Source organism: Rhododendron vialii, chromosome 3a, assembly GCF_030253575.1.
Source record: "Rhododendron vialii isolate Sample 1 chromosome 3a, ASM3025357v1".
NCBI lineage: Eukaryota > Viridiplantae > Streptophyta > Magnoliopsida > Ericales > Ericaceae > Rhododendron > Rhododendron vialii.
The window spans coordinates 34,440,822-34,463,157 of NC_080559.1; the positions used below are offsets into that span (position 1 = coordinate 34,440,822).

Sequence of the window (22,336 nt, forward strand, 5' to 3'; positions counted from 1 at the left end):
TCGTATATACTTATTGGATTGAGCTAATTATTCAGAGATATTTGAAAAATTATTTTAAATTATTGAACGGTTTGAATCATCCTTGCGGAATCTGAAATGGGCCACGCGCGACCGTCTGTGCAGGTCTGTGGACACCCTATCGGTAGCTGGGGATGCTGCCAAGCACCCCCGCCTAGCTGGTGCCGAATGACATCCCGGTCATTCATCTCGGCACAGACGACTCGGATTGAATCTGAATGAATACAAATTCTAAACCGTCTACTACTCAATTAAGATCCAAACATTCGATTACCGAAATGAACGGCAGAGGTGTCTGACAGCATCCCATACTAGAAGGAGGGTTATAATAGTAATTGACATTACTATCGAGTTAAAAGATTCCCCAACCCACAATTGCATTCCCCCCACGCATTCTTCTCCTAATTACGAAGGCACCCATCTCGTGGTCCTAGCTAAATTGTCTGAAACAATGGCGGTTCACATCCAAAACTCTATATAAACACCTGACCCCAATTCCCCTCATTCGACGTCAAACCCCAACTAAAGAAATCCCCTCGATTTCTTCTTCTTCTTCTTCTTCTTCTCTCTCCACAATCCCCTATCGGAAAGAAATCACCTCGATTTCTTCTTTTTTCTCTTTCTAGAAATGGCCACCACCGCCATTCTCTCGTCCCAAGACTGCCTCCTCCGCCCCAATAACAGCTTCCACTACGAAGCTAACCCTAACCCCCAATCGAAGGTTCCCCGTCACCGTAAGCGGAGTCCAGTGGGCCGAATCCAAGGCCCGGATCGGACGGCTTCCGTCGCCAGAGTTCGGGCCAAAAACCTCGTCATGGGACAGGTTAAGATCCTGAAGCGCGGCGAGGAGCTGAGGCCGCCGACGGATTTGGTTGCGGGCCCCACGGATCGGTTGGGGCCCGAGCCGGAGACAGTCCAGAAGCAGATTAGGGTTTCCGATTCGAAACTCTACGCAGGCTCGGCGGTTTTTTTGGCCTCGCCGCCGCCGAGTTCGCTTCCGGTTCCGGCTTTCTTCTCAAAGAAGAACCGAGATGATACAGCGTCGAGCGATCTCCGGCGGCTGCTCCGGCTTGATCTCGTGTGATCTTATCAGCTGGTTCGGCCATTACAGCTCGGGGTTAGGTTTTTTTTTAGTTACTGGAATTGCTTGCTTTCTCTCAAAGTCTCTTCCTTTATTTTTTCAAGAGGAAGGTTGAATTCGAAGCAAGTGAAGCCATGGAAACGAAGTTATAATGTTTGGTATCTGATTATGTACTCCGTAGTAATTTGTTGCTTTGCTAATAGAGGTAGTTTTTTAGTAACTTTGGAAGAAGATGATTAGGGTTATGATTGTCTAGTGTCATCAATGTGTACTCGGGTAGTCTGATGTTCTCGATATGATCAAGTGTGATTTGATCAGAAATGTGCACTGTGTTCGAGTATCGTTTTCATGAACTTTGATGTAGCTTCCGAGTTTATGTTCTGATGAATAAACGTATCATCTTTTAGTAATAGTGTATGTTTGTTCTTTTGTTTTCATTGCATATTATGAGGCTCAAAACTTGTGCTTTAATTAAGCCTGAAAGAAAATTTCCCATCCAGGTGAACTCAGCGTGGTTCCCATTATGTATTGGTCGGTTTCCAATTCACGGGCTGGTTGGTTCAACCGTTATAGGTGATTAGCACTTCAAATTTTCATTCTGTCAAAAATGATTTTGGTTAATTCACGATTGTTACAACCGATTCCCGTATCGTTTGATCGATACTAGTTGTAATAATTTGGAGGAAATCTATGGCTTTGATGAGTGTTGCTTTCCTCATCTGTATTGGTGGGGTGATTAGAGTCGGGGGTTGCCACTTGGTTCCAGTTCCACTGTTGATTTACTCTTGGTTAGAATTCTGATATGGTTTTGTGGTGGAAACTGCAGTGTTTTTGCTGTATCATTTAAACAAATCCAGAAGCAAGTCAACTGGTACGAAAACTCATCCGTTCCTTTCCATATTGAACTGCTGGCTGCTGCTCATTCTGTAGCCATGTATCATGTATGTTAGCCGCATTCTGTGCCATTGTATGGCTTTTTTTGTTTGATCAGCCTGTATGTTAGCCGCATTCTGTGGCCATGTATGTTACAAAAGGCTTTGCCAGTTCTCTCCAACCCCTCATTTTGGCTGGTGTAGTAAGTGGCCATTTCTTAGTAAATTGGAACTAATCTTTATCTTTATTGTGTTGATCAGTTCAATTAAAATCCTGAGTTTTTCCAAAGAAAGTGGAACCCTTGAAAGAGAGACGTAGGGCTACAACCAGGATGGCATAACCAGATAAATTACGGCAACTGCAGTCTTGGAGCTGGCTCCGGCTGTGATGACCCGCTCCGGTTTCGGGGCATCCATCCCCCCATTTTCCCGCAACTGTTGGATCTCTCTTCTTTAATCTCAATCATTAGTTGAACCCCACTCGTAGTGAGTGTAGCCATAAATTGTGGCAAGTGTGGTAAGTGTAACCATGCATTATAGTGGGCGTGTTTGCGATAGGTGTGGGTACATATTTTAGCTTCAGGCTTTGCTGCAGATTCTGGATTTTTATAGAAGTTAAGAAACCTGTTTGTTGCAGCTGCGAGATTATGAGAATTTCATTCCTTTTGTGTTGCAAAATTCCAAAAGTTACCCAAACCCAGTTTTGGATTTGTTATGAGAATTTCATTCTTTTTTCATGTTCTCAAATCTGTCGATTCTAAAAATCGGTTACGTGGAATTTTTGACAAACACTTTAAACTGAATTTTAGAAGCTAGAATTTTCAAAATCTATCAAAATAATTTTTGACAAACACCCACCGTAATAAATGGTATGTAAACGCAATTTGTGTTGTAAGGTAAATTGCATTCCAATCAATTCATTCCACGACATTCTTGATGTTCTGAGTTGAGGTAATTAATCATCTTGTGACCGATAGCTCAGCCGATGGTCATGCCATTTTTTTATTTGATCAGATAGTCATGCCATTAAATTAACTGTTTTTACCTCACTCCATTGAATCACTTTGCATAACATCACTCTCATTGGCATCTGGGTACCTAGGAACAATTGTCTTCCAGAACCAATGCTTTCTCCAAACGAATATCATCTCTTCAATAGGGATTCCCTTGGTTTCGGGTAGGAAGACGTAGACAAAAATCGTCATGACTGTAATCCAACCAGCAAAGAAGAGGAAAATCCCGAACTTGAAAGCACAGAGGAGGGAAAGGAAAGACTGGCCTATAACGAAAGTGAAGAAGAGGTTTACAGCTACCGTGATACTCTGTCCAGCTGATCTGATTTCTAATGGGAATATTTCACTTGGCACTGTCCAGCCCAGCGGGCCCCATGACCATCCGAAGGCTGCAACAAAGAGGCAGATTACCACCACCACTAGTACCGAGAAGCTTTTCGAGAGCTCCGTTTCACTGCTGAACTTGACCCCCAGGATAACAGCGACTATAACCTGTTTGACATGCAAAGAGTGAAATCTCATTAGGTTAGGCTACCTTCTGTACACTTTATATCCTTGACAAAACATTATAATTTCTTGGTATGAGCCATTGCATTATCAGCCAGCCTGCATGCTATGTCTTTGCTAGTACTTCTGTTATGATATAGGTTCTATAAGGAATCTAAATTGTACATGGCTTCGAATAATGCATGGTGACTCTCAAAATGTTACTGAGAGTCTTGTGTCCATGTTTGTGTTCGTGTTACTGGATGAGAGCGGTTTTAGAGTTACTTGAGTGAGGCTGTTAAACTTGTACCTGGCATATAATCATCTGTATTCCCCCACCAATTAGTAAAGTTCTCCGACCCCACTTGTCAACGGTTGCAATAGAGACTAACGTAGATGAAGCGAGTACAGCTCCAGTCAAGGCAGAAGAGTATAGTGAAGCATTTCCCCCAAACCCCATACTTTGAAATAAAACCGGCGCATAGAAGAGGATTGAATTGATGCCTGTGAGGATCTGGAATGTTGGCATGAAGATTGCCATGACTAATTGTGGCCTGTTCCTTTTTTTGAGGATGTTTCTAAAGGGATGCTCAATCGACTTTGCTAATTCGCTTGCATCAGTTATATCTTGCAATTCTGCATGGATGTTATCGGTCCCCCTAATCTTTTCTAGAATTTTTCTTCCTTCTTCTGTTTTTCCTCGTTCGACTAAGCTGTTAGGTGTCTCGGGAACAAATATACCTCCCAATGTCATTAAAAGAGCTGGTGCTGCAGCCAGGCCTAGGGAGAGCCTCCATCCCCACGGTTCAAGCTTTGATGTTCCGTAGTTGATCATGTTTGCTGAGAAGATACCCAGGGTTGTTGCCAACTGAAACATCATGTTCAGACCTCCTCTGAGATGGAAAGGCGCCATCTCTGACAAATATAGGGGAACCGCCTTCAAAATATACTCCCTCCGTCCCATAATATTTGTCCGGTCCGCAAAACGGAGACGTAAAAATAATATTATTTTTGTAAGAAAAGTTGAAAAAAAATTCAACAATTTACTAGATCTCGACGAGTTCTTTTAACTTATGAAAAAAATTTAAATTTTTTCTCGAAAGAAATGCATTATTTTGTAGTCCTCGTTTCGCGGACCGGACAAATATTATGGGACGGAGGGAGTAGTTGTAAAGATTAATTAGCACTGACTTTGTAGTTTGAGAAATCAAAATTGTTTCATCACATACATCTAATTTATCTGCACTTATCAGTTCTTGGATTTCTACAAAAGCAAGACATTATTCATGTGCTCTTCTTTGAGCATGGCTTCAATAAGTTGTTAGGAATATCTATATCATACAAGAAAAGCGGAACAGAAAAGAAGAGCAATGTAAATATGGAAGAATTATATGGAAGAATTATTAGTTGTTTGGTTCGTGAGAAAGTCGTAAGAACTTTAGTTTTCAACTTTCTCGTGATGCATGCATGATCCTGTAGTTTACACAGGAAAACATTTGAGGGAGAATGTTTCCTTCAAGAAAACAGTCATCGTTGAACCCTTCAGGTAACTCAATACACTACAGGAAAAGCAAAGAGTATTTATGCACTTATAAGGGGGAAATTATAGTTAAGTGATTCCCCATGTTGCCTATGTTCACCTGGTTTCCAAATCCTATGCCGAACCCAAGCATGATCCTACCCAATATAAGCATTGCGAGGTTTGCAGCTGAAGCATTTAAAGTTGCTCCTATTATAAAGCTTGTTCCACCACACAATATGCTTCCACGACGCCCGTATTTTCGGGTAATGGGGGATGCCACTAGAGATGCGACAAGACCGGCAAGATAGAGAGACGATGTGAATGCTGATAGGCCTTGGTTGTTGTACTTGCAGTAGTTGTTTTGATGAGCATGCGTTGTATTCTTGTAGACAGTTGGGAAGAACTTTTGAAGAAATCCATCCATTGATGTCACCCCTCCTATTGACCAAAATTACAGAAAGCAGTATGTTTTGTGAGAGGTCTTAGCATTTGTGTTAATGGAATTAAGTCTTACCACAGATTCTAGGGTTGGTCTCTCCCTCTCTCTCTCTCTCTCTCTCTCTCTCTCTCTCTCTCTCTCTCTCTCTCATACTTGCACATGTTTACTCAATATTGTTTCTCTAGTTCTAAGTTCTATGCTTTTCTAATTTTTCTCAGTTTCTTTTGCAGATAACTTTTTGATTTTGGGTTCGAAGTATTTCTTCTCGTGTTTTATCTTTGGCGGAGTTTGCAGCTTATTCTAGCATCCCCTCAGAGGGGACTACATCTTTTGCTTTTGATACTGGATGAGACATGGTGCTATTCTTCTGGAGCTGCTAGAGTCTTATTGTTGCAGCTGTTGTGCAGTTAAAATTCAAGCAGTCAAGAGTTTCACCAGTTAACTATCGTTGAATCACTTTTTTTATGTTAAGCTTGTTTTGGGGTTTACTATCTTAGTACTTTCTTTTGCTGGGAAGTGAGATTTATCAAAACCAAAATGAATACATATTACATATTTCATGCATGGAAGTTTATTTAGTTGCTTAGTTCCTCCTGGCTGCCATCACCATCTATATATGCGCTATTATGGAAATGGAACTCCTTATTTGTGTCCTCTGTTGTTTTGTGATGAAGTTTTCTTTGTTGCCCAAAGGAGAAAAGAGAACATTTCCGTATTTGATGAGTAAGGTGAATGAAAACAACCTGAAATTCCGATGTCATAGCCAAAGATGGATCCACCAATGGCAGCAAAAATGCATGAAATGATAACATAAGAGGTAACCTTCCCTTGGTATTGCTCTGCTCTCTCCTTAGACACACCAATTGGAGCTAAAGATCCTCCTGCCATCTTCTACTCCCTTTCTTCTTCACAAACTTTGCCAACTCGATCGAGAGAGAGAGAGAGATCTGTAGGCTAATCTTTCCTCTATCCGGCTATATATCCAAAGGTTAGTTGACTTATATAGCACCCACCACCAATGAAATTCTCTTACAATCATATGAACTGAAGTGATTATCTTGGGAAACTTAACTAGAGTTTAAAATGTTTTAAGGTCAGTGGTAGCCCTGCTGTCTTTCTCTGGAGTTGTGGGCAGGTTAATTTTAATTGATTTCTAGTTCTTCAGTAACGGTAGGTTTGATTTGTTTAATTGCACATGGGCAATCCAAAGGTTAGTTGACTTACATAGCACCCACCACCATTGAAATTCTCTTACAATCATATGAACTGAAGTGATTATCTTGGGGAACTTAACTAGAGTTTAAAATGTTTTAAGGTCAGTGGTAGCCCTGCTGTCTCTCTCTGGAGTTGTGGGCAGGTCAATTTAATTGATTTCTAGTTCTTCAGTAACGGTAGGTTTGATTTGTTTAATTGCACATGGGCAATTCTAGTACTTCTTTACTACTAGTATTAGTGGGTTTGATTCGTTTAAGTGCACTTGGGCAAGTTGTTACAGGAAAGGGTTGTTTGGCATTTCTTTGCTATCGGGTTTGTACTGTAAACCAGTTTTGAATTTTCAAACCAAGAACTTTATATAAGAGTTGACACGGGGGTGTTTGGAATATCTTTACTATTGGGTTTGTATTGTAAACCAGTTTTGAATTTTCAAAGCAAGAAAGATGTGAAGCTTCAAAAGGAGAATTGGGAAATCCATGATCAACTAACTTCCTTTCGTAGTACTCCCACCCCCAGGGACAATCCGATAAACCCATTTCTAATAGTAAGTTCCTACATGATTTCGAATCGGGAAAGATTGAACACGATAATCAAAATAGAGAGTTGCCACATGGATAGTTTAATGTGCTCATCATCGTGACGGGGTGGGCCCCCGTAGCTCAGAGGATTAGAACACGTGGTCTAGTAAGATATCACAACTGGTCATCGCTTCATTCGACAGAGTTTTCAATGATCGTCACACTGTCCTTTTTGTTGTTTCTTTTCCCCTCACATGTATTGCGTGGCTTTATTTTTTATTGCTTGATGTGTTTGCCTGTACCAAATGCACAAGCCTCTAACTTACTGTATGGTCTGTGAGATTATACTAACACAATTTTGATGTAAGGTTATGGGTTTAAGATTGGTTGCATTTTTTGTTATCAAATAAAGTTGGATCATTAGCAGTTATCGAGAAAAAATTAAGATTGGTTGCCATCTCGGACCCTCAGCTGGGACAATTAATTTTTTTTGTGTAAATATTTGGGCTTCTAGTTGTAATTTGTATCATTTGAAGGAAGATCTATGGCTTTGATGAGCATTTTTTTCCCTCATCTGTACTTGTGGTGATTGGAGACGGAGGCTACCACTTTGTTCCACAGTTGATTTACTTTTAAGTACAATTCTGATATGGTTTTCTGGTAGAAACCACATTGTTTTTGCCATATCATCCAAATAAACCCAGAAGCAAGTGAAGTGGTAAGAAAAACTCGTATCCGTTTTTTCTTTTTCTTTCTTTCCATATCGAACTACTGCTCATTCTGTGGCCATGAAGGTTACAAATAGCTTTGACAGTCCTCTCCGACCCCTCATTTTGGCTGCAGTAGTAAGTGGCCATTTCATATTAAATTGCAATTGATCTTCATTGTGTTGATCAGTTCAGCTAAAATCCTGAGCATTACCAAAGAAATTGGAGCCCCTGAAAGAGAGACGTAGGGCAGAAAGCGGGACGGCATAACCAGTGAAATTTCGGCTGCTGTGTAGTCTTGGCGCTCGGTTCTTTCAAACTGCTATATGAAGCAATAATTGTGGAAAGTTTGCCACAACACCTGTTCTTTCAAGGGAACACTTGAAAGCTGTTTTCTGAATAATCAAAAGATGATTTCCTTGTAGAATGATAAGCGAATGTAAATGTGGAAAAAGGGGGAGCTACTGGTTTGCAGTCTCAAAACTTCTGTTGTTATCATAATCTGAAAAAGAGACGGACAGAAACATTTATGAAAAACTTGTTTGGCGAACTGTTGCTGCCTTTCATGACAGTCTAGAAATTATTTTACCGTCAAAACTTCTTTTTAGTAGAGTACCTAGTACCTACTACCACTCATTTGGCCTGTGGTTGCCCATGTTCATAGATAATGCCTCATAAACGACAATTTTATTTTTCTTTAAGAGAGTACAGAAGAGAAGAGTCATCTATTATGTAGTCTACTACATTCTTCACGTTTTGAGTTGAGGTAATCATATTGTGACTGGTAGCTCAGCCAATGTTCATGCCATTAACTTAACCGTTTTACCTTACTCCAAACCGTTTTACCTTACTCCATTGAATCACTGTGTAACATTACTCTCGTCTGCATTTGGATACCCAGGAACTATTTTCTTCCAGAACCAATGCTTTCTCCAAACGAATATCATCTCTTCGATAGGGACTCCCTTGGTTTCAGGTAGGAAGAAATAGACGAAGAGCGTCATCACTGTAATCCAGGCAGCAAAGAAGAGGAAAATCCCGAACTTGAAAGCACAGAGGAGGGAAAGGAAAGACTGGCCTATAACGAAAGTGAAGAAAAGGTTCACAGCTACTGTGATACTCTGTCCAGCTGATCTGGTTTCTAGAGGGAATATCTCACTTGGCACTGTCCAGCCCAGAGGGCCCCATGACCATCCAAAACCTGCAACAAAGAGGCAGATTACCACCACCACTAGTACCGAGAAGCTTTTCGAGAGCTCATTGTCAGTGCTGAACTTGACCCCTAAGATTATGGCAACTATCACCTGTTTCACATGCAAAGAGTAATCCGATAAGGTTAGGCTATCTTTAGTACATATTTATATGTTTGACAAAACAATATGGTTTTGAGGGTATGAACCATTGCAACAACTCATAGTTCTTCTTGTCAGCCGCTTGTTATCATGTCTTTGTTTGTAATTCTGTTATGATACAGGTTCTGTAAAGAGGCTAAAATGTTCATGATTTCAAATAATGCATGGTGAATCTCAAAATGTTACTGAGAAACTTGTGTCCATGTTTGTGTTACTAGTAGAGCAGTTTTAGAGTGACTTGAGACTGTTAAAGTTAAACCTTTACCTGGCATATAATCATCTGTATTCCCCCGCCAATTAGTAAAGCCCTCCGACCCCACCTGTCTACCATTACAATAGCGACTACTGTAGATGAACAGAGTACAGCTCCAGTCAAGGCAGAAGCGTAGAGTGAAGCATTTGCCCCAAACCCCATACTTTTAAATAAAACCGGTGCATAGAAGAGGATCGAATTGATTCCTGTGAGTATCTGGAATGTCGGCATGAAGATTGCCATGACTAATTGTGGCCTGTTCCTTTTTTCAAGGATGTTTCTAAAGGGATGCTCTATCGAGTTTGCTAACTCGCTGGCATCAATTATGTCTTGTAACTCTGCTTCGACGTTATTGGTCCCTCTTATCTTTTCTAGAATCTTTCTTCCCTCTTCCGTTGATCCTCGTTCGATTAAGCTGTTAGGTGTCTCTGGAACAAATATTCCTCCCAATGTCATTAAAACAGCTGGTGCTGCAGCCAGGCCTAGGGAGAGCCTCCATCCCCACGGTTCGAGCTTTGATGTTCCGTAGTTGATCATGTTTGCTGAGAAGATACCCAGGGTTGTTGCCAACTGAAACATCATGTTCAGGCCTCCTCTGAGACGGAATGGTGCCATCTCTGACAAATACAGGGGAACCGCCTTCAAAAAATATTCATAAGATTAAGTGTTGACTTTGTAGTTTGAGAAATCAAAATTGTTTTATCACATACAATCTAATTTATCTGCACTTATCAGTTTTTGGAATTTTACGAAATCGAGACATTATATATATGCTCTTGTTTTGGGCATGGCTTCAATAAGTTGTTAGGATTATCATACAAGAGAACTGCAAAGGAAAAGATGAGCAAGGCAAATACGGAAGCATTATTAGTTGTTTGGTTCGCGAGAAAGTTTGTAGGAAATTTAGCTGTCAACTTTCTTGCGATGCATAATGGTTTTCTTGTTTACAGGAACTGATTTGGGGGAGAATGTTTCCTTCAAGAACACAGTCATAGTTTAACCCTTTAGACAACTGAATACAATACAGAGGAGAAAAGAGTATTTATGTACTTATACGGTGGAAATAAGAAGTAAATAATTCCACATGTAGCCGATGTTCACACCTGGTTTCCAAATCCTATGCCGAACCCAAGCATGATCCTGCCCAATATAAGCATTGCGAGGTTTGCAGCTGAAGCATTTAAAGTTGCTCCTATTATAAAGCTCATTCCACCACATATTATGCTTCCACGACGCCCGTATTTTCGGGTAATGGGAGATGCCACTAGAGATGCAACAAGACCAGCAAGATAGAGAGAAGATGTGAATGCTGCTAGGCCTTGGTTGTTGTACTTGCAGTAGTTGTTTTCATGAGCATTCTTTTCCTTCTCATAGACAGTTGGGAAGAACTTTTCAAGAAATCCATTCATTGATGTCACCCCTCCTGTTGAAGAAAAATTACAGAAAGTGATATATTTGGTAACGTTAGATGTCACAGAACATGATGCCTTTCATAAAACTCATTGGAGGAACGTGATTCATGTAGTCGACTTGAATTGATTGGGACTTAAAGCTTGGTTTGGTTTGATTTGGTATATTTGGTGAGAGGTCTTAGTACTTTTGTTTATGGAGTTGAATTTCTAGTTACCATGCAGCTGCTGCTGCTGCTGCTGCTCTCTCTCTCTCTCTCTCTCTCTCTCTCTCTCTCTCTCTCACACACACACACACACACAGGGACACACGCACACAGGCACATCTGAGCTTAATATTGCCATTGATTGAGTTGTTAATACTCGGTGAAGTGTTTCTCGGTGGACTCTTATCAAAGTAATACGGAGTAATACTTAAGAGGGTGTGCAGAATTTGATAAGTCGCGTAGATTCCTGCTACTGTTGAGATACCTGATACCTAAAGTTTCACTAAATCCAAGTTCTTTTGTTTATGTCTGGTAAAGTTTACAGCTTATTCTAGGATTCACTCAAAAGAGAATACATCTTTTCGTTGGGCGAGACATGGAGCTAGAGGTTGACGCAGATCCAAACCATTGATTATCTCGGTAAGAGTCCCAATGTATGATACATATTTGGACTGTCTTGTCCAGTCAAAAACTTGGACCGGAGAGGATTCGAACTCTTTATTAAAGTGAACACAAATATCATTGAAGGTTTATTATGTTAGTTGCTTAGTTCCTTGTATCATCTATGCAATATATATTATGAAAATGGAACTCCTTATTAGTTATTTGTATTCTCTGTTGTTTTGCAATGAAGTTCTCTTTATAATTCCCAAAAGAGAGAGAAAAACATTTCTATATTCGACGAGTATGGTGATGTGAAATGAACCTGAAATTCCGATGTCATAGCCGAAGATGGATCCACCAGTGGCCGCAACAATGCAAGAAATGACCACATAAGAGGTAACCTTCCCTTGGTATTGCTGTGCTCTCTCCTTGGACACACCAGTTGGAGCCAAAGATCCTCCTGCCATCTTCTACTCCCTTTCCTTCCTTACAAAATTTTTCAGAGAGAGAGAGAGAGAGAGAGTTTCTTGCAGTGGAGATTAGTTAGTTGACTTAAAGAGCAGCCTCTCCACTTACTTACGGAGTACAATATCTACTCAAAACGCTTATAATTAGAATATATCTGCACCGAAATGATTATCTTAGGAAATTTTTACTGCTATAATTAGTGCTAGGCCATCTCTCTCTCTCTCTCTCTCTCTCTCTCTCCTTGGAGCCTGAAGTTGTTGGCGGGTCAACTTAACCTATTTTAGTAACTTAGTTTGAGTGCGTAAGTAATGGTGGGTTTGTTTAATTTGTTTAAATGGGCAAGTTGTAAATTATGGGAAGGGCGTGTTTGGCCACACTTCTTCATCGTTGTTGGCTTTTTTTGTATTGTAAACTAGTGATATATTATTTCATCTAGTCGCCCTTCATTAATTTGACAGTGAGTTTCCAATACTCCTTTTCTTTCTCGAGCTGTCCTTTTTGTTGTTTTGCCCCACTTGACTTGACTTGGTCTTTCTCGGCTGATGCGTTTGTCTCTGTACTCCAAACGCACAAACATTCAAGTGAACCGGAACCATTCCTTGCACTTTGGGAAAACTTTTTCTAGATCCTAACATTCCTCTAGCAAAAATCCTATGGATCCAAAATGTGAAGAGCGGGGTGGGTGGCCTTATCCACCCGAAATAAGAAGACAATTTCGGTGTAAAGATTCTAGATTTGTCTAATTTTTTAATTTTTTTTGGAATCAGTCTATATGTAGTATTTACTTTGACTTTAAGAGAGATCCCGCTATTTAACAGTGGATTTATAGCGCTCATGATTATATCTATTCTCACAACTAGAAGTCTAATAATAATTAGAGAGAAGCTAGCTGTGTTCTTCTGTTCATCATATATATGTATATTAAACCATATGCTTTTTTTTTTTTTTTTAAATCTCATCGTATGGTTATAGTTTTCATTTTCTTTGTGCTTGTTTTCGTGTTTTGACTTTTGACTAACAACTGGGAAGTTTTAAATATACACATAATTATTCCATTTCAATAGAAAAATAAATTAAAGAGTTAACCGAGAAGTAAGATACTGTTGGTGCAAAATTCGTCGTATCCGATGAAAGTGGATAAACAGAGATGCTTCAAGTCACGTTACTATGTCGCTGTCCTTAAGACGATATTCGCCCCCACCAATTCTAGAGAATTCGGTGTGCACCGGGTTACAGCGAAGCCGCTTCCAAGATAAAATGAAGCTCAGTCTCCAACTGTTGTCTAACTGCGTTATGCACAAACGAAGAGAGACCCGAATACCTTTGGATTTTGCGAGCCTCTTAAGTATAATCGTAGGAGATAATTCTAGAGAGAAAGAACAATCAAAATTGTTCTGATTCTCTTCATTTTTTCAATTGGCAGAACCATTTGCCTTCTATAGGCATAGATCGTGACCGTTGACCAATGATTACACCTCTTTTTATTAAATGCAATAGTCATGTCTATTCATTCCATCCCAATGGTCACACCTTTTGGTCCGGTAATGTCTATTCATTTAACCTGAATAGACACACCTTTTATGCTCAAATCCAATATTCACGTCTATTCATTTAACCTGAATAGTCACACCTCTTGGATTAAAACCGTTCACCAATATTTACATTTAATATTCATTAAATATTTTGGAAATGTTCCAACAGATACTGTCCATGAAAGAAAACTAACGATCTAGATTCACGGCGCTGTCCATGATTCGTTCGTTTCTTTTCATGGACACTTTCATGATCTGAGTGTCATGTATCCTAACATTTTTGTTTGGTTTATCAAACACGCAATTTACATTAAGAGTGAGAAAGTTACCTGTAGCCAAAAAGAGATCCACCGCGCGGTAGCGGCAACAACACAGGCAATCAACAAGAAAGGGGTGACTCTACCTTGGTAGTACTGTTCAGCTCTCTCTCTCCTTGGCCCTCACACAATCTCTCTCTCTCTCTCTCTCTCTAACTCTCTCTCTCTAAAGGCCTTTGTTCGCCCGGGAGTATATGCATGTATGTATACGTGTTCAATTCAGAATTTCAATCTGCAGGTTTTGCATAATAAGATTGGCAAGATTACATTAACCAGAGAAAAAATTGCCAAGAATAAAGTTTCATCCTTTTTCCGCGAGTCAATCGATCATACCCATAATCTTGAAGTAGCTAATTATTCAATGATCTTGAGATTGATATCACCAAGTGAAGCCCGATGCACTCTCACTGTGCGTTCATGCGGTGTCCATACACTCAATTCTGAACCCCATATAAATCCATGGTGGTGAAAATAATTTAAACACACCGCGGCGTTATACCTTAGAAACATCTAATAATTAATTTTAAGTAATCTTTGCGTGCCTAGAGTAAGAAAGCAGCCGTGGCGAGCTCCTCCGTCGAGACTTGGAAAGACCATTATGCCCTTATATACTTATTTAATTCGAGAGGCCGGTGTGTGAAGCCTGCATCGACTAGTTTTTAAGTTTTTTTTTTATTTATTAAAAAGACCATTATGTTTTTTTCCTATTGATTGTTCTCTTTGCTATTTAAAAAGAATTTTTTAAAAAATTCTCCCTAGATTTTTTTTATTTTCAACATTTCTCTCTCTATCTCTCTCCACTTATTTTCCCTACTATTTTTCAAAAAACTTTTTAAAACACAAACCAAACACAGCAACGTAATTTTGGATTTTATCATCCGGTTAGCATAACAATAGCGGGATCCACCACATTGAATTAGCATTTAGTAAATATTTAAGCTTCGTAAGAACCACAATATTAAACTTGAGATGCAATCTTATATTTAGTATTATAATATTAGAGCACGTAGTTTTATTTTATGGCTAACATAAAGTAACCGATGAATGACACGGTCAATATTTATAAGAGATTGAAGACAGTAAAAATATATAAGTATATATTGCATTGTTTGTGTGCCAACGTTAAAATAATATAGAAGGTAGATGCAAAAATCACCTAAAAGTTCTTGAGACCGTCGACGTGGGCTATGCGAGACATTAATTTTAAATTTCTCTTTCAAAAATACCATTATGCCGTTTCTCTCTCATCTCTCAGCGTCGATTTATTCTTAATCTTATTTTACGTAAGCATACCAATAACAGAATCCATCGTATTTAGTTATGTAACCCCCCGAATTTTGGGTACATTAAAGAAGGCAATTTCATTGAAAATCTAAATAGAGTCTGGCTCAATATTACAATATAATTCTCTCAAGAGTACTTTATTAAACAAAAGGAGGGTAGATTAGGGTTTCTATCTACTGCTCCGCCTCTTCTTCCATTCTGGCAAGCTCTTCGGCTCCAAACGCTTCCAAGGTGTAAAGTTTACCATGTTCATCTATGAGGTCTAACACATTATACCGGCGTCGCCACCAATATAATATGTCAAGGTCACCAAAGGTAACACCGTGAGCTTACAAAGCTCAATAGAATAAACCCTACCTACTAACTCATAACTTACAAACAGTAAATCATATACGATAAATAGTAACAATCACACGTCCACATTCACTATTCAAGTAGCGTTGGTGTCCATGTTTTTCTGTATTTCTCCTACGCGACTCATCGTAGACCGTGTCTCCATTTTCACTTTTCATAACCAAATCAACATTTTCAAAATCCGTTTTTAACACACCCAACTTCGGTTCCGCCGTTCCGATCTCCCAAGTATCCTCACAATGGTTCTGCCGCACCGGATTCCTATTGGCACACTTAGCATTGGTTCCTCTCCGCGGATAACCAAGCCACACACCCAACCTTGGTTCCGCCGTTCCGGGTTCCCGAGTATCCTCACAATGGTTCCGCCGCACCGGGTTCCCATTGACACACAAAACACACACCACACAATGGGCTACCATGTCCGACCACATTGCGGTTTCCAAAATATTTTACCCTTTCAAAACACACCTTTTCGTTAACCACACCCTAGGTGTCATGTTTCTAACTTTTTCGATTTTCGTGTCACGTTTTCATGCATAGACTCCGTGGTAGGACTTTTCACAAAAAAATAAGCATAAATCATTCATTGAAACTACACTAGCAAGATCATTCAACTCAATATTACTAAGCATGCTCGAAAAGATCAAAATATGAATACTTTAAATCAAGCGTTAAAATCTTATCTTTTGAAAATCGTTCTATCTTACTTTTTGAGAAATTCTAAACAACATATGTTTATTCGGAGTTACCAATCGATTGTTCTAACGTGCTTATAACTCCATTAGTGAAAATAAGTTCGCCAACTATCATGCATTTCAAACGATATAAACGAAAGATAACCTTATCTATTCTAGAGAAAACGATCAAGAAAGTTGTACTTTGAACTTACGGACATTCTACTTTTCAATATATGATTGTATACTATACGTAGAGTTAGTAGACTAGGGATTCTACCTTGATCCGAAACTAGTCGGGGCCGAATAAGCTAGTTGGAAATTTTCTACGGGTGGTGAAACTCGCAAATCTGGAACAAACTTTGGATGGCAGTAACTTGGTCAATATTTGGCCGAATATGATCGTTCTTGGGTCGAAATTGAAGCTCTCGAAGTGCTCTACAACTTTCGTGAAGGAAGTTGATCCTAGAAACTACTTTAGGTAGGAGAAAAATGGTAATAAAAGAAGAGACAGTGTGCTGTCAGAAAATAGAAATCCGAGATTTTTACTGAATTTCAAATGCCAATATCTTTGTCATTTATTCACCGATTGGGATGGTTCTTGGGTTTAACTTGAAGGCTTCGAAGTGCTCTACAACTTTCCTGAAGGGAGTTGGTTCTAAAAACTACCTTAAGCAGGAGAAAAATGGAGATTTGTGAAGGGCAGTAGGCTATCTTGAAATGGAAATGGCAAATGAGTGAAGGTGTGAGTTGAATAGAAGTGAGCTTGCTATTTATAGGCACAAGTCTTGGCTCCCTCCCCCTCCATATGGCCGGCCCTCTCTCTCTCCTTTTTTCCCCATGGATTTGTTCTATTGAGTGATCATTTCAAGCCTTTCAATCAAGTCATAGCCTTCCATGACTTGTCTATTTCCATACTAGGCCAAATCTAGGTTGATCATGAAGGGTTTTTGGCTTGTCAAGTCTAAAGTAAGGTTGCTTGTAAGAAAGAATAAAATCATTAGCTAACTTTGTACTTTGAAAGACTAGAAATGGGTTGGCATGGTCAAAAATAGGCTTAAGGCTATAAAGGTTGCTTGTGTAAGTAATCAAAACTCATGCACACTGTAACGACCCTGATTTTTGGTAAATAAAAATTTCGTTAAATATTTAAATTTGCTACTAAAAATTTCCTTTTAATTTTTATAATCCGTCATAATTAGATTTGAGACTTATAAAATTATATCTTTCACGCCGAGCAATCTAGTCATTTTCTAAAAACAAGTATGCTTATAAAAGCACTTGTATATTTTCCCAAGAGTTAGATAAAATCTTTAAATTATATTTCTTAACTAGAAATCCTACTTGACAAGTAGAGTTAGTTTCCAACCGATTAGTTGGAGGAACCGGACCACCGATTCACCTAGTTACATTACCCTAACCCTAATTGGACCTTTTAGACCATCTTTGAGCCTTATGAACCCCTCCAAACCCTATAGGACCATTAGACCATAGGAGTAATCATTTTTACTCCCATGACAAGTCATTTCAAACCCTAATTATGACCAATATTCCTTTACCCCTTGGACCATAATTGTTAAGGGAATTTTTATCCCTTGGTTAATAGACCTTTGACTTGCCAATATGCATGACAAGACAAGTCATACATGGAATCTCATCATTTTGCTTCCTTTTGGAAGCAAGGCTAGCTTTGCCATGCATGCACACCTATGTTCTAGACTTAAACCTAATAATTTTAGACTTACTTTCCTATACATATGTACCTAGGAGGGAGAGAGAGGCCGAGAGTGAGAGAGTGGGGTGGAGTGTGTGCATGAATTTTGGTTACTTACACAAACAACATTTATAACCTTAAGCCTATTTTTGACCACTTGCCAACCCATTTCTAGTCTTTCAAAGTACACAGTTAGCCAATGATTTTATTCTTTCTTACAAGCAACCTTCCCATAGACTTGACAAGTCAAAAACCCTTCATGATGGCCTAAGATTTGGCCTAAATTGGAAAAGACAAGTCATGGAAAGCTATGACTTGATTGAAAGGCTTGAAATGACCACTCAATGGAGCAAATCCATGAGAGAAAGGAGAGAGGGGACGGCCGGCCATAGAGGAGGGAGGAGGAGCTCAAGTGTTGGCTATAAATAGCACCTCATGCCTTCCATTCAACTCACACCTTCACTCATTTGCCATTTTTATTTTCCAGACAGCTTACTGCCCTTCACAAATCTCCATTTTTCTCCTGCTTAATGTAGTTTTTAGAACCAACTCCCTTCGGGAAAGTTGTAGAGCACTTCGAAACCTTCAAGTTAGACCCAAGAACCATCCCAATCGGTGAAGAAATGACAAAGATATTGGCATCCGAAATTCAGTAAAAATCTCGAATTTCTATTTCCAGACAGCATATTGTCTCCTCCTTTATCACCATTTTTCTCCTACCTAAAGTAGTTTCTAAGATCAACTTCCTTCACAAAAGTTGTAGAGCACTTCGAGAGCTTCAATTTCGACCCAAGAACAATCATATTCGGTCAAATAGTGACTGAGTTACTGTCATCCAAAGTTTGGTCCAGATTTGCAAGTTTCACCACCCGTAGAATTTTTCAACTAGCTTATTCGGCCCCGACTAGTTTCGGATCAAGGTAGATTATTCTTGCCTAACTCTAAGTTTATCCTTACTCACTTACTTACTTATTCCAAGTAAAACATATGTTATTTGATCTTTAAGAAAGAACGGTTTTCGAAAGTTAAAACGTTACCATGTGAATCAAAGTATTCGTATTTTGATATTCCAAGGAGTATGAGCTCGCATACATGAATCGAATGTGTTACTTGTGGTATATTATAGAATTGGATGATCTTGTTAGAATGTTTCATGCTTACTTTTGTCCTACCGCGGAGTCTTTGCATGTAAACGAGACACGAGAACCGAGAAAGTAGAAACATGACACCTAGAGTATGATTAATGAAAGGAAATATTTTCCGAGGAAGGAAATATTTTTGAAACTACATTATGATCGGTTTTGGTGGCATAATGTGAGTTGGGTGTGTGTGTTCCAATGGAAATCCGAGAAAAGCGGAACCATTGTGAGGTTGTGTGTGTTCCAATGGAGATCCGGAATAGCGGAACCATTGTGAGGTTGTGTGCGTTCCCATGGGAACCGGAACCGGCGGAACCATGGTGAGGTATGGCTTGGTTATCCGCGAAGAGGAGCCAATGCAAGATTTTGTGTGCCAATGGGAACCCGGTGCGGCGGAACCATTGTGAGGATACTCGGGAACCCGGAACGGCGGAACCGAGGTTGGGTGTGTTAAACAAATGGTTTTTGAAAGATTGATTTGTAAATGAAAATGTTGACACGGTCTACGAAGAGTCGCGTAGGAGAAACACGAAAATCTTGGACACCAACGATAGATGATTAATGAATATGGATGTGTCATTGTTAGCTGTATATACATGTATCATGTGGAAATTGATGATTGTATAACCTGTTGTTTGTAAGTTATGGGTTAGCGGGTATGGGTTTGTTCTGCTGAGCTTTTGTAGCTCACGGTGTTACCTTTGGTGACCCTGACATATTATATCGGTGGCGACGCTGGTATAATGTGTCAGACTTTGTAGATGATCAAAGTGAGCAGTACACCTTGAAGGCCTTTGGAGCTGAAGAGCTGGCTCAGATGGAGGAGCAGGCGGAGCTGTAGTTAGAAACTTAGTCCCCTTCCCTTGTGTAATAAAAGTACTCTCATGAGAGTTATGTTGTAATAATGAGCCAGACTCACCTTGTTTTTGTAATAAAATGTTTTCTTTAACGTACCCAAAATTGGGGGCGTTACAACTTGGTATCAGAGCTTTAGGTTCAAAACCTCAGCCATGGGTAGAATGGGTAGAACCATGAGATAGTTTGACCGTTGCCCAAACAAGAATTGAGTTTAAGTTTACCGTCCCAAATTGGTTGGAATTCTGTCAAAACAATCTTCGGATTGAAGCAAGGCGCAGAAATTGGCAGTACCGCCGAGCTGGGAATTCCCGAACAATTGGATGATGACTTAAATCAAGAATCGAATGTGGAACTTAGAAACTCGAAAACATTTTGGTGTTAGTAAACCTTTGCGGCCCGTTCTTGGATGAATATTTTCCCCCGCCTCTTAAGGGACGAGAGCGGAACCTAGCACCGAGTGCCGAGTCCCCACTAGGCGCGGCAAACCGCACCCTCCTAACCTTCAAATTTCAAAAATTTCAATCTCCAAAATTCAAATTTCAAACTTCAAATTTAAATTTCCAAATCTTTTTCCTCCTCCACCCACCTTTTCGGCCCCTATATATACCCCACCACCACTTTCATTTCATCATCTCCCTCACCATCTTTACTCCTCTAAATCTCCATCCTATCCTATCGAACCGAACTGAACCGAGCCGAGCCATGGCAACCCGGCGACGAGGATTTCCGGAAGACGCCATATTCCGAGAAATCGAGCGAGCCGAAATAACCATAACAATCCAAACCCTATGGTTGCAACTCTTCACCCTCGTCCTATTTTGTGCGGTAGTCACAATAAGCATGCCACGGTGGTTCGCCGTGAATAACCGTCTCAACACCTTTCTGGTACTGGACTCTCGTTGTGGCCGTCGCACTCGCCGCAGTCATAAAAGAGTACGAACGTCGGTTGCGCCAAGCTTACAACGAAAGATGGTAGAGAATCTTGAGGATGGGCGAGACCCGAAACCAACGATGCCAATTAGGCATATCTTGGGCCGATTGTAATCCTTCGGATGTAGGATGTCGAAGATTAGGATCGTGTTTCAAATTGTATTAGGAAATCTTGTCTACTTGCCTTAGAGTAGAACTCTATGTTTATGATTGTAATTTCCTTTTATTTATGAAAAACTTGCTTTATTTTAAAAAGTACGGTTGCATACTACGTGATAAAATTGCTTTTGACCTTTAGAAAGATACACCATTTGTTTTAATAGAAAAAAAAAAAAAAACCCTTTCGATTTTCCCTCGTAGATAATGAATACGCGCCGCGGATTTGGATACGATAACGGAGGACCCTTTAAAACGCAGAATAGGTCTAACTAAGCTATTGTAGCCATTCTTAGCACTAACCAACTCTAGGCCTAAGCGGCCGGAACCATAGCCGAATTCAATTGCATCCTATTCTATTGCTGCTTTGAAAATTTATTCATGTTTCAAAATCTCGATGGTCTTTTCTCACCTCATCGCCCTTTCACTAGGAGTAAGAACCTTACGATTTCGAGTTACGCGCCGTTAGGAAACTAGATTGTGAATAACTCCCTACTAACAAAAAAAAAAGAAGAAGAAAGGGCTACGAGAGCAAGTCAAGATGCCAACACCAACGGCGAGGCCGCCACACAAGCGATGAGGGCAACGTCGATGCAAATGTTGAAAGTGCACCCCAACGCAACGTCTGAAGCCAGCAGGATCAACCATTATTCCCAAAGTTTCCATTCTAACCTCTAACACCGTGAGATTCATTAGAATCGTAAGCCGACTAAGGGAGGCGTGAAACTGTTCGAGAGCTGCAGACGTTAACACCGGACGCAAACCAAGAACACTTCAATCGAAGAGTTTGTTTAGATTAGGAATGCTCGAAGGAAACGACAATTTCTTCCGTAAGTTAAATTTTGGTAGGAAGCCTATACCAATCGGCTAGTTATATTCGTACTATTTCCTAACTACATTGCTTCTCTCAAATTTCTGTTTGAGATTGACATCCTTGTGAAGAAAACCCTCATTAATGAAATCATCCATTTTAACTCTTTACGACACTTATTGACAAGAGTGGCGTAATCTTGGGTATCTTTTGTGACCTAACCTTATTGGCTAGCGATTCAACTCAGTTGTACCTTCTATGGTGTTACTGATCCTAATCGTTATCACTTGTTGGATAACCTTTCCTTATTCCTCGAATTTCTCATAACTCTTGATATTGACTCTTGAGTTTTGAACCTTGAGAATCATAGCAACCATTATCTTCCGATACAACTTTTACTGACACTTTCAATAATGATCGGCAATGCCATAACTGAGATTTGTTGATTGGTCCATTCAATCATTGATAATTGTTCCACCTCGTCCGTAATCAATAAATTCGGATCATCCCTTGATAATATTGAAATCATTTCGGAAAAACTCTCTGTACAACTCTTCCAAATTTGTTGAAACTAATCTCCTTGGGAGATGGGTACGCTTCCTTGAACTAACCAGGTATCATCGA

General features: G+C 39.8%; 2 protein-coding genes and 1 long non-coding RNA gene across 3 annotated transcripts; 1 reads left to right on the top strand and 2 right to left on the bottom strand.

Annotated features, from left to right (window-relative positions):
* Positions 1–2,834: 2,834 nt before the first annotated feature.
* Positions 2,835–6,552, bottom strand: LOC131320290 (sugar carrier protein A-like). The gene is made up of 4 exons (XM_058350947.1): positions 6,175–6,552; positions 5,111–5,430; positions 3,781–4,407; positions 2,835–3,476 (listed from the first exon to the last, which is right to left on the bottom strand). Exons 1-4 carry the CDS (start codon positions 6,317–6,319, stop codon positions 3,018–3,020), a joined length of 1,551 nt encoding a protein of 516 aa, XP_058206930.1. The 5' UTR covers positions 6,320–6,552; the 3' UTR covers positions 2,835–3,017.
* A 1,987-nt stretch (positions 6,553–8,539) lies between these two features.
* On the bottom strand, positions 8,540–12,226 carry LOC131320291 (sugar carrier protein A-like). Its single transcript, XM_058350948.1, has 4 exons — positions 11,798–12,226; positions 10,580–10,899; positions 9,489–10,115; positions 8,540–9,175 (listed from the first exon to the last, which is right to left on the bottom strand). Exons 1-4 carry the CDS (start codon positions 11,940–11,942, stop codon positions 8,732–8,734), a joined length of 1,536 nt encoding a protein of 511 aa, XP_058206931.1. The 5' UTR covers positions 11,943–12,226; the 3' UTR covers positions 8,540–8,731.
* LOC131320292 (uncharacterized) lies at positions 9,069–10,830 on the top strand. The gene is made up of 2 exons (XR_009198171.1): positions 9,069–9,206; positions 10,427–10,830. It is a non-coding gene; the product is annotated as an uncharacterized LOC131320292 (long non-coding RNA).
* Positions 12,227–22,336: the final 10,110 nt, after the last annotated feature.